General features: G+C 36.0%; 1 protein-coding gene across 1 annotated transcript in view; it reads left to right on the top strand.

Annotated features, from left to right (window-relative positions):
• The first annotated feature begins 441 nt into the window (after positions 1-441).
• Positions 442-16,982, top strand: part of grk5 (G protein-coupled receptor kinase 5) — a 17,031-nt gene continuing 490 nt past the window's right edge. Inside the window, exons 1-15 of the mRNA XM_084400848.1 lie at positions 442-698; positions 2,325-2,423; positions 3,052-3,164; positions 3,743-3,820; positions 4,250-4,347; positions 4,438-4,530; positions 5,558-5,621; positions 5,719-5,859; positions 8,676-8,866; positions 9,012-9,049; positions 11,700-11,789; positions 12,749-12,957; positions 13,067-13,207; positions 13,283-13,420; positions 13,511-13,687. Of these exons, the coding sequence (XP_084256974.1) occupies positions 647-698; positions 2,325-2,423; positions 3,052-3,164; positions 3,743-3,820; positions 4,250-4,347; positions 4,438-4,530; positions 5,558-5,621; positions 5,719-5,859; positions 8,676-8,866; positions 9,012-9,049; positions 11,700-11,789; positions 12,749-12,957; positions 13,067-13,207; positions 13,283-13,420; positions 13,511-13,687 (1,722 nt within the window). The 5' untranslated portion in view covers positions 442-646. The remainder of the gene's footprint in view (positions 699-2,324; positions 2,424-3,051; positions 3,165-3,742; positions 3,821-4,249; positions 4,348-4,437; positions 4,531-5,557; positions 5,622-5,718; positions 5,860-8,675; positions 8,867-9,011; positions 9,050-11,699; positions 11,790-12,748; positions 12,958-13,066; positions 13,208-13,282; positions 13,421-13,510; positions 13,688-16,982) is intronic.

The following is a 16,982-nucleotide window of genomic DNA, read 5'->3' as shown; positions in this document are numbered from 1 at the left end:
TCTACATCATAACGTTACATCTGTTTCATATAGAGCAGATGGTGGCGCTAGTTGCATGTTAAACACAGTCTCTAAACGTATGCATCAAGTCAGTGTTGAAGACAAACCAGTGTGATACATATACCATGTTCTTTTTTAAATGCTGTGAATGTAATATAAATTGCCCCATTACAGTTTATCCTGCACATAAGTCACATTTTTATATCCTAACTTATTTTATATTACTTACTTTATATGGGACAATATACAGTTTATTAGATTGTATTTATCATATTTGGACTTTCTAAATCTTTTAATGGAAGTTTAAATTCAGTCTCCTCTGAGTGAGACGTTGGCTTGAAGTTCAGCTACATCCTCCCGGAAAGTGTGACGTCACTATGCGTCTGTGGCATCCAAAGCATCACCTGTCAGGTCACCTGTACAGGTGAAACAAGATTGGGCAACACAAGAACAAGAAAGTTAAGTTGTCATTTGTCAGAGAAGGCTTCACTCTGATAGCATGCACCGGAGATGTAAGTTATCTCAGTTCAGTGCATTTCTACCTCACTAAATTTGTGATGATTCGGTGCACATTATAGGAGGAAAATCAGTTTTAAATGCAGAATTCCCAACTTTCAACTGACTTTCATCGGATGACACTGCAGAAATGGAGATTGAATCAATGGTTGCAAACAGTGCACTCATAAGAGCACGAGAAGGTAAGAATATTTATCCGCCTGTTTTTCCTTACATGTGATGAAAATGGATTTTTATGAAAAAACTAAAACATTAAATCAGTATATCAAATACTGTTGTCATAACATATGAGCTGAGATAAAACATTTTTAATGTGTTTCAACAGATTGTAGGAAAGGATTGTGAGTTGAGTTGATTTGTTTCTTTGACATTAGTTAATGTGAAAAGTACAAAATTAATTAAACTGATTCAAACCTCAGACTTAAACATTTTATGGGTAGTTGAAATGCTTTTGGGTAGCTGACATGTCCTGTGGTGTAACATTTCAAATAATTTTAAACAGTATTTTGTTGATTATTTTAAAATTATTATGCTTTTATGAGAGACTAAGCAATATAAGTATACTTTTAAAACGTATTTCGCTCACTGAGTGAAGACAAAACAGTAATAAAAAAACTCACATACTGGAACTTTGAACCTAATTTGATCCTAAAATCTTGATGTTTGTTTTAAAAAAGTCTAGATATACGTGTCAACTTAAGTATATTTTATGCTTAAGGATTGCAAAGACTGTTTTAAAACACGTTTTAACGTTCGCTTTAGTTCCCTGTTCTTCGGTGGCTGTGAGCAAAAGAAACAGCTCATTCAACATATTTTCGTTTGTCCTGCGCCTCTAACCTGAAATACTCTGACCTCAAAACAAAACCAGACACACAAAGCCTTTGCGGGGCTTGCATCACAAACAGGTCTGACTTCTTTAGCTGCGGTTCACAGCCTGTCAGCAGTACCTGCTATTCCACTAATCTGAGCTCTAAAAATAGCTTTAGTTGCTGTTTCAAAATAAGCAAAACCTGTCATGTTTTGTCAACTTTTCAAGTGTCTTCAGCACTAACTGCCCAAGTGAAGACTTTCTAGCATTATGAAGCTGTACTTTTGCATGTTGTGTTTTGGTTTTCTGAACAGTACAGGTGTGGCATCTCAAATCTGATATCAGTCATCCTATAGACCTAGAGCTTCATTCCTACTGCTATTTTTAGAGCAGGCACGTATAGTAGAGGATGCCATGGATTCTCTGCAGTTTTACTGTCAACAAACCATCATGCAAACATTTCACACACTTACAAACACACAAATGTAATTAATAAAGCATCTATTTTTACACAAACGCACACACGTGATTAATAAGGCATCTATTTTTACACACACACACACACATTTCTACTACCTGCATTGCACTTCTAACCTTTTATCAACATAACCTTGATAGAATAATAAAATAAATCCTTCTAGTCCTTAGACTTAATGAGCTGCATCAATAGTAATCAACAGCATTTTTTGATTTCTGAACATTTCAAGAGCACACAATATGGATCGTTAAAGTACTCTAAATGAGATTAAATAAATAAATACATGCATAAACCCAATTATTAAATGTACTTTGTTTAATGTGTAATTTCATGGAAACACAATTCCTGTATTTCAATACAATTTCAATAATAACAGTAATTTCTGAATGGACATCTAATGGACAATCATGCATTTCTGAACTTGATGGTTCATTTTTGGGTTCTTTAAAGCACCAGAATCGGGTTCTCATAAACTGTAAAACTCTTTTTGGAAACAGTTTTTCTCTTTCTTCCATTGTGCAGTTGGTAATGGCGCGAACCGCAAAGGAAGGAGTCGAAAATGGAGGGAAATTCTGCGTTTCCCACACATAAACGAGTGCATAGAGTTGGAGAAAAGCATTGGTGAGAAGGACAAAAGTTGGGGAATTGCTTTTTTAAATATTTTAATTGTGGACTTTATATACAGCAAAGATGTCAATATGTGACCCTGGACCACAAAACCAGTCACATGGGTACATTTTTTGACATTGAGATGTATACATCATCTGAAAGCTGAATAAATAAGCTTTCCATTGATGAATAGTTTGTTAGGATATGACAATATTTGGTCGAGATACAACTATTGAACATCTGGAATCTGAGAGTGCAAAAAAATCGAAACATTGAGAAAATCTCCTTTAAAGTTCTACATTTATGTTGGCGATTGTGCAGCATTCACTCACAAAAATAAATGTCTTATATATTTACGGCTGGAAATTTACAAAATACCTTCATGGAACATGATCTTTACTTTATATCCTAATGATTTTTGCCATAAAAGAAAAATCGATAATTTTGACCCATACAATGTATTGTTGGCTATTGCCACAAATATACCCGTGCGACTTATGACTGGTTTTGTGATCCAGGGTCACATATTAGAAATGAATACTGTAAAGATAATATCCTCCTGTCATTTAAGATTTGTGCCTCTAATCCCTGGAATGCACTGTATCGTTTTCAATAAATCACGACTCATTCTGTTTTCCAGAGCGAGACTATGACAGTCTGTGTGTGAAACAGCCCATCGGAAATCAACTGTTCCGCCTTTACTGTGCAACTAAATATGATCTGCAGCATTGCATTAACCTCTTGGATGAAACGGTATTATCTTTTGTCTAATACTGGGTTCCCCATACTGGGGTTAGTGAGTTGATGAAAAGCTAATAATTAATAAAGGAAAAACTCATTAAGCATACTCTTTCAGTTTCCTTTTGTGACAAAGTGTAAATCAATGGGTGTTGTGTAGCCTTTTGGATATAAATGTGAAAAGTAATTAGAGCTGGGATAGAGGGAAAGGAGATTTCTCACGTTTATTTATTTATTTTTGTTACATCATTTGTCACTCCCTCTTTAAATCCCCTAGACTAAAGTGGGAACGTAACAAAATAAACAGGCCTGCACAATTAATCAAAATAAAACTGAAATAGCGATATATCTTATTAAATAGTAATCATCAAAAAATCAAATTTTTAACGTTCCAATTTGTAACATTTGTAAATTTCACAAATAATTACAAAGAAATGGCAAGTAACACATTGAATTAAACATGAAGTATAATCTTTGTTTTATTTACAACTTCGAAAAATCATTATTAAAGTGTATTTGTCAGGCTAACATTTCGTGAAATGTAATTTGCTTGTTGATGTTAGTGAATGAATACTCTGTTTGTGCTCTTCCAGGTGGAATATGAGGTCACACCGGATGACAAGAGAAAGAACTTTGGCAAGCAGCTCATCGCAAAATATCTCACCTCACAGGTCTTGAGACATGCTTTTATTCCTTCCTCTCCACTCCCAATCTGATAATCAAAGCGTCATATCTGCAGTTAGAAAACAGTGCAAATTAGGGTTAGTGTTTCACATGAAAGAACCCAGCTAACAAAGATATTTTCTAAGAACGTTTTGCACACGTATCAAAAGTATCTCTGAATGTTCCGAATGTTCCGACATTATTGGAACGTTACTTTCGAATGTTCTCTGAACATTAACATTTAAATACCGTTAGACGGATGCCCAACTAATAATAATAAAAACACGCTCCATGTATGATGTGTTTTTGTGCTAACGTTTTGAGAGCATTATTAAAGACCAGATAACTTTGAAAGAACGTTACTGGAAGAATAAGGCTGCGAGAACATTCTCTGTTAGCTGGGAAAGCGGTTTTCGTGACGTCGTGCGTGTGTTCAGTCTTCTAGGGTGCGGGAGATCGTCCACAGAGAACTCGAGGAGTGCAGCAGCGACCTGGAGCTCAAAGCTTCTGGAGATATCTTCAGCAACTGCCAAAAGTCAGTTCCACGATCAGCGCACTGTCTTTGTGCATGTGTGTCCGTGAGCATTGATGTGTTGACGTGTTTGTCATTTATTGGGTCTTGTAGGGCACTTCATGAGTATCTGAGCGGAGCTCCATTTGCAGAGTATCAGAAAAGCATGTACTTTGACCGATTCCTGCAGTGGAAGATGGTTGAGAGGTTAGTGTGGGCCAGATGTGGGATTTTTCAATCATTTTAAATGGGTCATATAATGCCATTTTTGTACAAGCTAATATGATACTGTAGGGTCTAAATGAAAAGTTTGTAATATACTTTAATTAAAAATTTCTCATTAGTATTGTAAGAAAACACTGATTTTACCTGGTCAAAAACAGCTCTGTTTTCAGCACGCCGTTTAAGTGCATGTGTCTTTAAATGATAATGAGTTTTGCTCACCCCGCCCCTCTGTTCTGTGCGTACACCGTTTTTAATAATAACACCATAACGCGTTGTTCATTATAAACGTGGGATTATGAATTATATTGAGAACGTCGTACATAGAAAACATGCCGTAATGTACCCTGAGTGTAAACCTTAGCCGCATTCATCGTGAAGCGTGCAGCAAGCGATTTGCAAAGATTAATATAAAGGTTAGTAAAACGTTACACTCACTTCTTCTTCTGGAGGTGCAGCAGGAACACGAATAGTTGGTACCGATCCTTTTTTCAGGAGCAGCTTCTTAGCAAAAGCAGCTTTATACTGACCCTCGTTTATAAAGCAGTCTGGTGTGTGAAATGATTCGCGCAAACATGAAAGCATTGACGTTGATCGTGGAGAATATTCCCTTCGAAAACAAAACTCAGCCACTGCGTCTTCAGCGGTTCGGATTTAGGAACATCAAAATGATGCTGTGTTCCTCATTACACCCAATAACAGAACACCACAATCGCTTAGACGCCATTCTGCTCCAGCGTATCAACTCGCTGCTGTCAATCAACAATAGTGGGAAGGGCGTCGATTTTGTGACATCACAAAATCGAACGGCTTGATTTGAGACGGGGGAAAACATATAAGAAGATTAAAAAAAACACTGGATGGATTTTTATAATTTTATGATGGTTGTGTACAGGCACTGCCAACACACATTTCAGTACAACCAACTTGTAAAAGTGCATGTACCATTATATGACCCCTTTAAAGCAATGCTGTTTGTGTTTTGAATGTGACATCGCTTTCATCCCCGCAGACGCCAAATCACCAGAAATACATTTCGAGAATACCGTGTTTTGGGAAAGGGTGGGTTTGGAGAGGTAAGAGCACAATAGTACAGATAATCATGTCCACAGAAGCTTATATTAGAAATGAAGAGGAAAACGTGGGAAGGTAACATGAAGCCTCTCATTATAGGTTTGTGCGTGTCAGGTCCGGGCATCAGGGAAAATGTATGCATGTAAGAAACTGGAGAAGAAACGTGTTAAGAAGCAAAGTGGGGAAGCCATGGCCCTCAATGAGAAACAGATTCTAGAACGGCTCAACAGCAGATTTGTGGTGAGATTCATGATTATTATCAGCAATCGTTTGACGTAAAACTTCATGCTTAAATGACTATTTCTGCTTGGGTGAAACTCACAAAACTGGTCAAGACACATCCAGGTCATATTTCACTCCGAAATCAAAAACATAAGATAGAAAGAAGATTGTATCTACAGTGCCCTCCACAATTAATGGCACCCCTGGTAAATATGATCAAAACTGGCTGTAAAAAATAAATCTGCATCGTTTGTCCTTTTGATCTTTCATTCAAAAAATTTGCAAAATCCTAACCTTTCATTGAAGTAAAAGAATTGAATGTGGGGGGGAAATCACATTATGAAATAAATGTTTTTCTCCAAAACACGTTGGCCACAATTATTGGCACCCTTTTATTAAATACTTTTTGCGATCTCCTTTTGACAAGATACCAGCTCTGAGTCTCCTCCTATAATGCCTGATGAGTTTGGAGAACACCTGACAAGAGATCAGAGACCGTTCCTCCATACAGAATCTCTCCAGATCCTTCAGATTCCCAGATCCATGTTTGTGCTTCTTCTCTTCAGTTCAGCCCACTCATCAGGTCAGGGAACTGGGACGCTCATGGCAGAAGCTTCATTTTGTGCTCCGCAACACATTTTTGTGTTGATTTTGATGTTTGTTTTGGATCGTTGTCCTGATGGAAGATCCAACCACGGCCCATTATAAGATTTCTAGCAGAAGGCGTCAGGTTTTGATTTTTTATCTGTTGATATTTGATAGAATCCACGATGCCATGTATCTGAACAAGAAGTCCAGGACCTCCAGCAGAAAAATATGCCCACAACATTAAAGATCCAACGGTATATTAAATTGTACACATGGGGTACTTTTTATCCTTGTGTTCACCAAACCCATCTAGTGTGTTTGCTGCCAAAAAGCTCTGTTTTAGTCTCATCTGACCACAGAACCCTGTGCCGTTTGAAGTTCCAGTCGTGTCTGACAATTAAATTTGCTGGAGTTTGTTTCTGGAGGAGCGAGGAGGATTTTTCTTGAAACCCTCCCAAACAACATGTGGGGATGTAGTTTTTTTTTTAGTTTTTACTAAAATTTTTATTTTCTTACCCCAAGACTCAACTAATCTCTGCAATTCTCCATCTGTGATCCTTGGAGAGTCTTTGGCCACTCAAACTTTCCTCCTCACCGTCCATTAAGACAATATAGACACACGTCCTCTTCCTGGCAGATTCGTAACATCATTAGTTGATTATAACTTCTTAATTATTGCCCTGATGGTCAAAATGGGGATTTTCAATTCTTTAGATATTTTCTTACAGCCACTTTCTATTTTGTGAAGTTCAACAATCTTTTGCTACGCATCAGAACTATATTCTGTGGTTTTACTCATTGTGATGGATGATTAAGGGGATTTGGCCTTTGTGTTTCCTCATATTTAAACTCCTGTGAAACACGAAGTCATAGCTGGACAGTTTCATGTTCCTAGTCACCCTGGTGTACTAAAAAAGGTAAATATTAATGGGAATATACTTCAGAGATATTTTACTCGTAAAAAATTCTAGGGGTGCCAATAATTGTGGCCAACGTGTTTTGGAGAAAAACATTGATTTCATAATGTGATTTCCCCCCACTTTCAATTCTTGTACTTCAATGAAAGGTTAGGATTTTGCAAATTTTTTGAATGAAAGATCAAAAGGATAAACGATGCAGATTTATTTTTTACAGCCATTTTTGATCATATTTACCAGGGGTGCCATTAATTGTGGAGGGCACTGTATATATAATATGTGTATATATAGACACATATATCTATATTTTTCATATCTATATCATAAATGTATATTATATATATATATATATTTTTTTTTTTTAGGTAGTAAAAATCAATTTCTTTAAGCAAAACATAGTTTCTTTTTCTCTTATATACAGAACTGTGCAAAAGTCTTAGGCACGTCAGTGTTTTCACCAAATTTTTTTATGGTTTTAAGCCAGTTATTGATATATTTTGCAGTAGTGTTTCAGTAGGAAATATCAGATTACATTTCCAAACATTAATTTTACCATAACTGTAATAATCCAGTGAGATTTGTGTATGCACAAGGAGTCTGACAGCAGCCGGTATGATCTGATCTCACCATCATCGAGTCCGTCTGCGATTACATGAAGAAACAGAAAAAACTGAGACAGACTAAATCCAGAAGAACTGCGGGAACGTCTCCGAGACGCTTGAAGAAACTGACCTGCAAAGATACCTGAAACACTATGAGCAAGTGTACCTGGACAAAAGCTGTTTAAAAAGCTCACACCAAATATTTATCTAATTTAGTTAATAGAAGTTAATTGATAAATAAAATATATTTATGTCAATATTTTTGAAAGCATCCTCACTATACAGCATTTTAACACAAGTGCCAGTACTCTTCACAGTACTGTAGCTTTGCAGGAAGGTTTCTTCAAGCGTCTCGGAGACGTTCCCGCAGTTCTTCTGGATTTAGTCTGTCTCAGTTTCTTCTGTTTCTTCATGTAATCACAGACGGACTCGATGATGGTGAGATCAGATCATACCGGCTGTTGTCAGACTCCTTGTGCATACACAAATCTCACTGGATTATTACAATTAATGTCAAAAACAATGTCTGTAGAAGTAAACTGATATTTCCTACTGAAACACTACAGCAAAATATATAAATAACTGGCTTAAAACCTTTTTTATTAATAAAAAATAAAGACTTTTGCACAGTACTGTATATGTTTACATCATAATTATATTTATTGCACTGTAAATGTGATCGGTTTTGTGTAAATTGTCCGTCTGTGTGTTTATTTGAATATGTCAGGTGAGTTTAGCATATGCTTATGAGTCAAAAGAGGCTCTTTGCCTGGTGCTGTCGCTGCTGAACGGAGGAGACCTGAGGTTTCACATCTATAACATGGGCACAGAGGGGCTCAACAAAGAAAGAGTACAGTTTTATGCTGCTGAGATCCTCTGCGGCCTGGGCCATCTTCATGAAAAATCCATTGTTTATAGGTAGGCCATAAAACCGAGGTTTGACTTTTAATGGGCTGGATGCAGTTACAGATTATATTTGGCAACCTGACATACTTTCCAGAAATCGAATTAAACAGATTATGCTTCGCTCATAATTACATGTGTTTTGTTTCATTTCTATCAGAGATTTAAAGCCAGAAAACATTCTACTGGATGATAATGGTATGTGCACTTCCTCATAAAAATAAAATAAAAAAAAAGACATTATAATTACTGCCCATACAAGCTATGTAACATTCACTTCAGGATCTCAAATTTCCCCTTACTTTCTATTTTTAGCATAATCAACTCTCATAATCTCCACCAGGAAACATTTCTCCAAAATTGCTTTTGTTATCATAAACAAGGAAATGAAAGCACGTCAAAGTGGGTTGCATAGAAAACTTTTACTTTAGTTGCTCAAACAGTTTTTGGACTCTTGCATCATGGTTACAAAAGTGAGAACGCTATCGTAGGGCTGCACAATTAATCGAATTTCTAATCGCGATTACGATTATGGATGCCACGATTACGTAATCGTTCAAAGCCGCGATTACAAAAAAAATAAAAAACACTCTGCGTGCATTTAGAGCATGTTATAAGAGGCGATTCACAACTACTTTAGAAAACCCAGCACAATAGGAACTACCAGGCAGCGACGTATGTGTACGCTGAAATAAAAAGTCTTTCACCTCAGAAAAACGGACGTTCCTGTCATGTCAGCCGTTATAGGCTACTGTGCTCGTAGCGCGCACTCTTCAATTGCACGCGCAAATGCGGCGGCGCGCGCTGTGTATAAAGTGCAAAGGAAACTACGAGCATGCAACGTTGTTACGTTGTAAATTAGTAAGTCACGAAATAGAAGTAAAATAGCAATAAATCACGTTACTGGTATGTCGTGTGTTAGCTGAGAAGGATTTGCATGCAGGAATGATTTTCATTCTATTCACCAGGAGCAGTTTCCATGTTTCATTAACAGTTCTTGTTAATATTGCGTATTCACCATGGTAACTGTCGTTTCAATATTAACCCCAAAATGCCACTTTATTTTCACTTTGTGTTATTTTTTATATATTTAAATTATTGTGGTGGCTCATACCAACTTTGTATTAACAAAAGCTAGTTTGGGACTGCTATTTAATAGCTTTAGCATCTATACCTAATGTTTATTTCTTATTAGTCTTTACTATTAGTCATATTCTTACAATTTATGTGTATGTTAAGTAAAGGGGGACAGTGTGTGTGTTCACAATTTTTAAGTAAACATGTATAATATGTCAATTATTAATTACGATTATCACAATTTACATTGAATATATTCAATGTAAATTGTGATAATCGTAATTAATAATCGCAATTACAATTTCAAGGGAATAATCGGCAATTATGATTTTTGTCATAATGGTGCAGCCCTAAGATAAAGTGTGTTTATCTGCGCTTAAATTCTGAAAGATCTTTGTCAAGTGTTTTGGTGAGCATGTATATACAAATACATTTCGGGGCCACTATATGTAGAATTCCAGTTTCTTACATTTCATTTTAGACGACGCTTTGAATAAAGAACTCTTTTCAGGATTTTTTCCTTCCAGGTATTCGGTAAGGAAGCCTGGATCAGGAAACTAGTTCTCAGCCTAGAGAGGTTTAGCCCCCTAAACTGTCACCGTCCCGGTAGCGGGACGTTTAAGTTTACTTCAAAATATTACAGTTAAATACTAATCTAATCATGACAAACTATATATCGTTGGAAAGGTCAAAGGCTCCTAAATAGATATTTTAGCACTGTTTTTTGTTAGAAATTATGTACGAACAGAAATAGATGAAGAGTGCACCTCAAAAAATCTACAGTTTTGACCTTTGTCACAAAAAGTTGACGCACACACTTTTAATAATTGAAACGTTGGTTTTCATGCTAAAAGTTCATAATATAACATATAATCTAGTATTTGTCAATAAAAAATTATAAAATAATATCCTCTAAAAAGTATAATATATATATTATCCTCTAAAATATAATATCTTTTTTATCGTTTTTTTTTATTACATTACATATTTTAGTAGTTATCATAAATTAGGTATCATTTGAAAGCTTACGATCTCAGAATTCATCCTGTGAAAACCGTTTTGAAATTGGACATTGCGTTACCATAGAAACAGTACTCTAAATTATTTTATCAGGCTCCTCCCCTTTTTGGTGTCATCATGTTTCATAATTTATGAACAAAATCTTTTCTAATCTTGACAAAACGCATATATTTTCAGAAAGGTCTGAGTCTCAAGGTTCCATATTTTGTGACAGAAGTGTTATTTGGACAGAAATGTATTAATTCGTTATGGCAGAATGCATACAATTAAATTCAATGGAATTCAATGTCACCCGGTGGCTATTTCTGGTATTACGCCTAAACAAAATCTCATGGGAACTTCAATTTTTGTGATATCAACTTCAAATTTAGAACACAACTTTGTTAGATATATGGCTTTGATTTTATAGTAATTTTATAGTAAAAATATTTTGTAAAATATATATTTTATATAAAAGAAAAAACATTAAATAAATGATATTTGATTTAATGTAAATTTAAACTTCCATAACTTTTTCATACTTACATTTTTTGAAGTGCCTTTGCACTTCAGCAATAATTGCTATTTTTTCCCTTTAAAACAAGACCAAACTTAGGTATATACTCCAAAGCATTCTTGAATTACAACCATTTAAGCTTGAATAGTGCATTTTAATGTCCATCCTGAAAAAGGGGGGTGACAGTTAAGGGGTTAAAAACTGTGAAAAGTTCCTTTTCCTGTTAAATATTTATCCTTTCCCTGTATCTGACAGGTCACATTCGGATCTCTGATTTGGGACTCGCCGTAATCTTGCCAGAAGAAAGAGTCGTGAAGGGAAGAGTGGGAACTGTGGGTTACATGGGTATGAAAATCATCTTCATAGATTTTAAACATAACAGCAGTTTTAGTCAATCGTATTAAATCGTATTAAATATTATATACACTAGACCAATCAAAAGTTTGTGGTCAGTAAGATTTTTTTTAAAGAAGTATCTTATGCGTTTATTTATTTGAACACAAATACAGTAAAAACAGTCATATTGTGAAATAATATTAACATTTAAAATAACTGTTTTCTATATATATATATATATTGTAAAATGTAATATATTCTGTGATCAAAGCTGAATTTTCAGCATCATTACTCCAGTCTTCAGTGTCACATGATCCTTCAGAAATCATTCTAATATGAAGATTTGCTGCTCAAGAAACATTTCTGATTATTATCAATGTTGAAACCAGTTGTGCTGCTTCATATTTAAACAATGATTTAAAAAAAAATCTGGATTATTTGATGAATAGACAGTTTAAAAGAGAAGCATTTATTTGAAATAGAAATGTTTTGTAACATTAGAAATGTCTTTACTGTCACTTTTGATCAATTTAATATATCCTTGCTGAATAAATATATTAATATCTTAAAAAAAAAAAAAAAATCTTACTGACCCAAAAACCTTTGAACAGTAGTATTTATTATAGAAAACAATATTTATTATATATTTTTTTTAGATTATTATATTTTCATTCTGACTTTATTTCCAAATTTAACATGAATATGCCCAGGTGTTTCACTTTTTAGATTGTTATATATCTTTATAATTCAGCATAAATGCAGAACGACAAATTCTACGATAGTGTAAACATGCTTTACAGATTAATAAAAGATTATGAGAATTAGTTTGCTTGGATTTAAGGTAATAATAACATGGGGACATTTTTTAATTATTATTAAAATAAAGTCACAATGCAAAAAAAATAATATATATATATATTTTTTTTTTTAAATAATTTTTATATCCCTGATATTTTTCACATGGCCAGCACCAGAAGTCATCACAAACACATACTATAGTTTTAGTGCAGACTGGTGGGGACTCGGGTGTCTAATCTACGAGATGACGGCCGGAAAACCTCCGTTCCGCAACCACAAGGAACGGCTGCCCAGAAATGAGGTGGAAAGAAGAGTTCTGGAGACGATCGAGCAGTACGGAAAGAAGTTCGACGAGGACACCTCATCCATCTGCAAAAGCGTGAGGCCACATATTTGCAATCTTCTTCTGATATGATCAGATCTAATCTAGGTCTTATTGTCCATTCAAAAGGAATACTATACATTTTTCGAATTGCTTTTCAATTTAGCTCCTGGCTAAAAACCCAAAGGAGCGACTGGGCTGCAAGTTCAGGCAAGGAGCAGAGGCCATCAAAGGTCATTCGTTCTTTACGAACATCAACTTTACGAGACTTGAGGCTGGAAGGATGCCGCCATCTTTTGTCCCTGACGTGAGTGTCTTGTTTCTCACCTGAAATCAATCCTGTGATGTTCATTTTCTCATCAGATTTTCTTCTCTCCACCAGCCGAGAGCCGTTTACTGCGCGGACATCCTGGACATCGATCAGTTCTCCACGGTTAAAGGAGTGATCCTTGATCAGGTCGATGATAATTTCTACAGCAAGTTTAACACAGGTAGCGTGCCTGTGCCCTGGCAGAATGAGGTAGGGAAGAAACCTAGAGAAGAGCAATGTATATTTATGTTTCTGTTATATTAACTGTTCATAATATATGCATTTATAAAATTCATCTAGATGATTGAGACAGAGTGTTTCAAGGACCTGAATGTTTTTGGGCCACGTGGAACAAGAACACCCGATCTGGACCGTAACATGGTGATCCTGCAGAACGGCTTGGAGACTCAGTTCTCCAATCATAGTTCTCCAGAATACACTCGACAGGGGCTGCTGAACAGAATCTTCAGGAGACGAGTAAGGAGCCCTTAAATGACAACATTGCACTATGACTACCTACAGTATGACAGTGCTTTGATTAACAGAATATTCCAGGTCATTTACAATTTAAAGTCGGCATGAAACGGAAGTTCCAATAGTCTTTTCTTTCCTGTTGTGGTGTATATGCGAGTGAAACGTATAGAAGCTTGTTTACGCCACGAGTAAAAACTTAAAAAAGGTAATTGCGAGGGTTTTATCTCATAATTCTGACTTTTTTTCTTGCAACTACGAGTTAACATCTCGCAATTCTGACTTTTTTCCTCAGAATTGCATGGTACGAACTCGCAGTTGTGAGAAAAAAGTCAGAATTACATGATACACTCACCTAAAGGATTATTTGGAACACCATACTAATACTGTGTTTGACCCCCTTTCGCCTTCAGAACTGCCTTAATTCTACGTGGCATTGATTCAACAAGATGCTGAAAGCATTCTTTAGAAATGTTGGCCCATATTGATAGGATAGCATCTTGCAGTTGATGGAGATTTGTGGGATGCACATCCAGGGCACGAAGCTCCCGTTCCACCACATCCCAAAGATGCTCTATTGGGTTGAGATCTGGTGACTGTGGGGGCCATTTTAGTACAGTGAACTCATTGTCATGTTCAAGAAACCAATTTGAAATGATTCGAGCTTTGTGACATGGTGCATTATCCTGCTGGAAGTAGCCATCAGAGGATGGGTACATGGTGGTCATAAAGGGATGGACATGGTCAGAAACAATGCTCAGGTAGGCCGTGGCATTTAAACGATGCCCAATTGGCTCTAAGGGGCCTAAAGTGTGCCAAGAAAACATCCCCCACACCATTACACCACCACCACCAGCCTGCACAGTGGTAACAAGGCATGATGGATCCATGTTCTCATTCTGTTTACGCCAAATTCTGACTCTACCATCTAAAGGTCTCAACAGAAATCGAGACTCATCAGACCAGGCAACATTTTTCCAGTCTTCAACTGTCCAATTTTGGTGAGCTCTTGCAAATTGTAGCCTCTTTTTCCTATTTGTAGTGGAGATGAGTGGTACCCGGTGGGGTCTTCTGCTGTTGTAGCCCATCCGCCTCAAGGTTGTGCGTGTTGTGGCTTCACAAATGCTTTGCTGCATACCTCGGTTGTAACGAGTGGTTATTTCAGTCAAAGTTGCTCTTCTATCAGCTTGAATCAGTCGGCCCATTCTCCTCTGACCTCTAGCATCAACAAGGCATTTTCGCCCACAGGACTGCCGCATACTGGATGTTTTTCCATTTTCACACCATTCTTTGTAAACCCTAGAAATGGTTGTGCGTGAAAATCCCAGTAACTGAGCAGATTGTGAAATACTCAGACCGGCCCGTCTGGCACCAACAACCATACCACGCTCAAAATTGCTTAAATCACCTTTCTTTCCCATTCTGACATTCAGTTTGGAGTTCAGGAGATTGTCTTGACCAGGACCACACCCCTAAATGCATTGAAGCAACTGCCATGTGATTGGTTGATTAGATAATTGCATTAATGAGAAATTGAACAGGTGTTCCTAATAATCCTTTAGGTGAGTGTATAGTCGCAATTGCGTGTGATAAAAGTCAGAATTGCATGATATAAACTCACAATTACGAGTTATAAAGTCAGAATTATGCGATGTGAACTCGCAATTGTGAGTTATAGTCAGATTTGCAAGATGTAAAATCGCAATTCTGAAAAAAAGTATTTTTTTCCCTCAGGATTGGACTTTTTAACTCGCAATTGTGAGTTTATATCTCACAATTCTAAGAAAAGAAGTCAGAATTCAGAGTTATACTTGAGTTCTGACTTTATAAAGTAGCAATTGCAACTTTATATCACGCAATTCTGACTTTATAACACATAATTATAACTTTAAATCTCGCAATTCTGACTTTATATCTCGGAATTGCAAGTTTGACTTGAGTTCTGACTTTATAACAAGCAATTGTAACTTTACATCACGCAATTCTGACTTTATAACATGCAATTGCGAGTTTACATCACGCAATTCTGACTATAACATATAATTGCAACTTTATATCAAGCAATTCTGACTTTATAACTCGCAATTGCGAGTTTATGTCTCGTAATTCTGACTTTGTATCTCGCAATTGTGAGTTTATTGAGAAAAAAGTCTGAATTGCTAGATGTAAACTCGCAATTGTGAGATTAAAAGTCACAATTATATTTTAAATTGTTTTATTCTGTGGCGGAAACAAGCTTTCATAGAAACAGCTTCTCCTACAAGAACATTTTTCAGGGCCAGACTTAATTTTGTCCATCTGGAGGTCACTGAATGGTTTTGGATATCATATGAGTGACAGGTTGTCCTCAGAGAAAAGAGAAAAGATCAGAGAAAAGATATGTCACTGCAAGAGGGAGGGGAAAGTTATTTTGATTACGAGGCTCCAAAAATAGCTCTCCATTTGTCAATAAAATGACAAACATGTTGAAGATTCACAGATAGGCTGTCAATTTATTCACAAGCATTTCTCACGTTATGAATCGTAATGGAAAATTTCATCTATTCAGCAGTTTAAACAGGTTAGCCTCTGGCATTTATGCATATTAAGCATAGCCTACTAAGGCGGTTTGCATATTTCAGCTTTACCGCATTGAATGAATAACTTAACAATTTAATGTTAACAAGGTATTTTAAGCAGTGAGGTGTGTGTAATGTGTTATAAATACATTTCCTAGACACTGGTCTTTAACTTACGACGTATAAGTTAGCCTGCTAACAACCGCAAAAATAATTTACTTGTGTTTAAAACGACTTTCAGCTAAATTATTACCTAAAGTACTTACAAAAGATCCGCCCATACATACAAATTAAAATATAACATTTCTGCGAATAATATTTTCTGCAGCTTTCTGGTTGGTTAACGCGTCGAATTCGTCAAAATTCGTTTTGCGAATTTGCGTTGGAAAATCTTTCGCCCTCAAGCGTAGATTCCTATTTTAATGACTTTATTAAAATCTCCAAACAACGGTAAACAGCACATTAAGTCATAATTATACCCTGATAATCAATCGAGTTCGTGAGTTATATTTTAAATCCGTCTGATTTGATGCGGGAATAAATCTTGTGAATCGGATCAACCGATTCATCAAAAAGATCCAATTCAAAAATAACGGTTAAAGAATCAAATACAGCATCAACACTTCCCTCACGAACTCAGATGTCATTCTCATTCAATTACCTGGAATATTAATGTAATTTACATATAAAATGCAATGTGCGTATGACAATAAAAACACCTTTTATTTTGTATCTCTATTGTT

This window comes from Rutilus rutilus (genome assembly GCF_951802725.1).
Source record: "Rutilus rutilus genome assembly, chromosome: 25".
In the NCBI taxonomy this organism is placed as follows: Eukaryota; Metazoa; Chordata; class Actinopteri; order Cypriniformes; family Leuciscidae; genus Rutilus; species Rutilus rutilus.
This window is presented reverse-complemented; position numbering and strand designations above follow the sequence as displayed.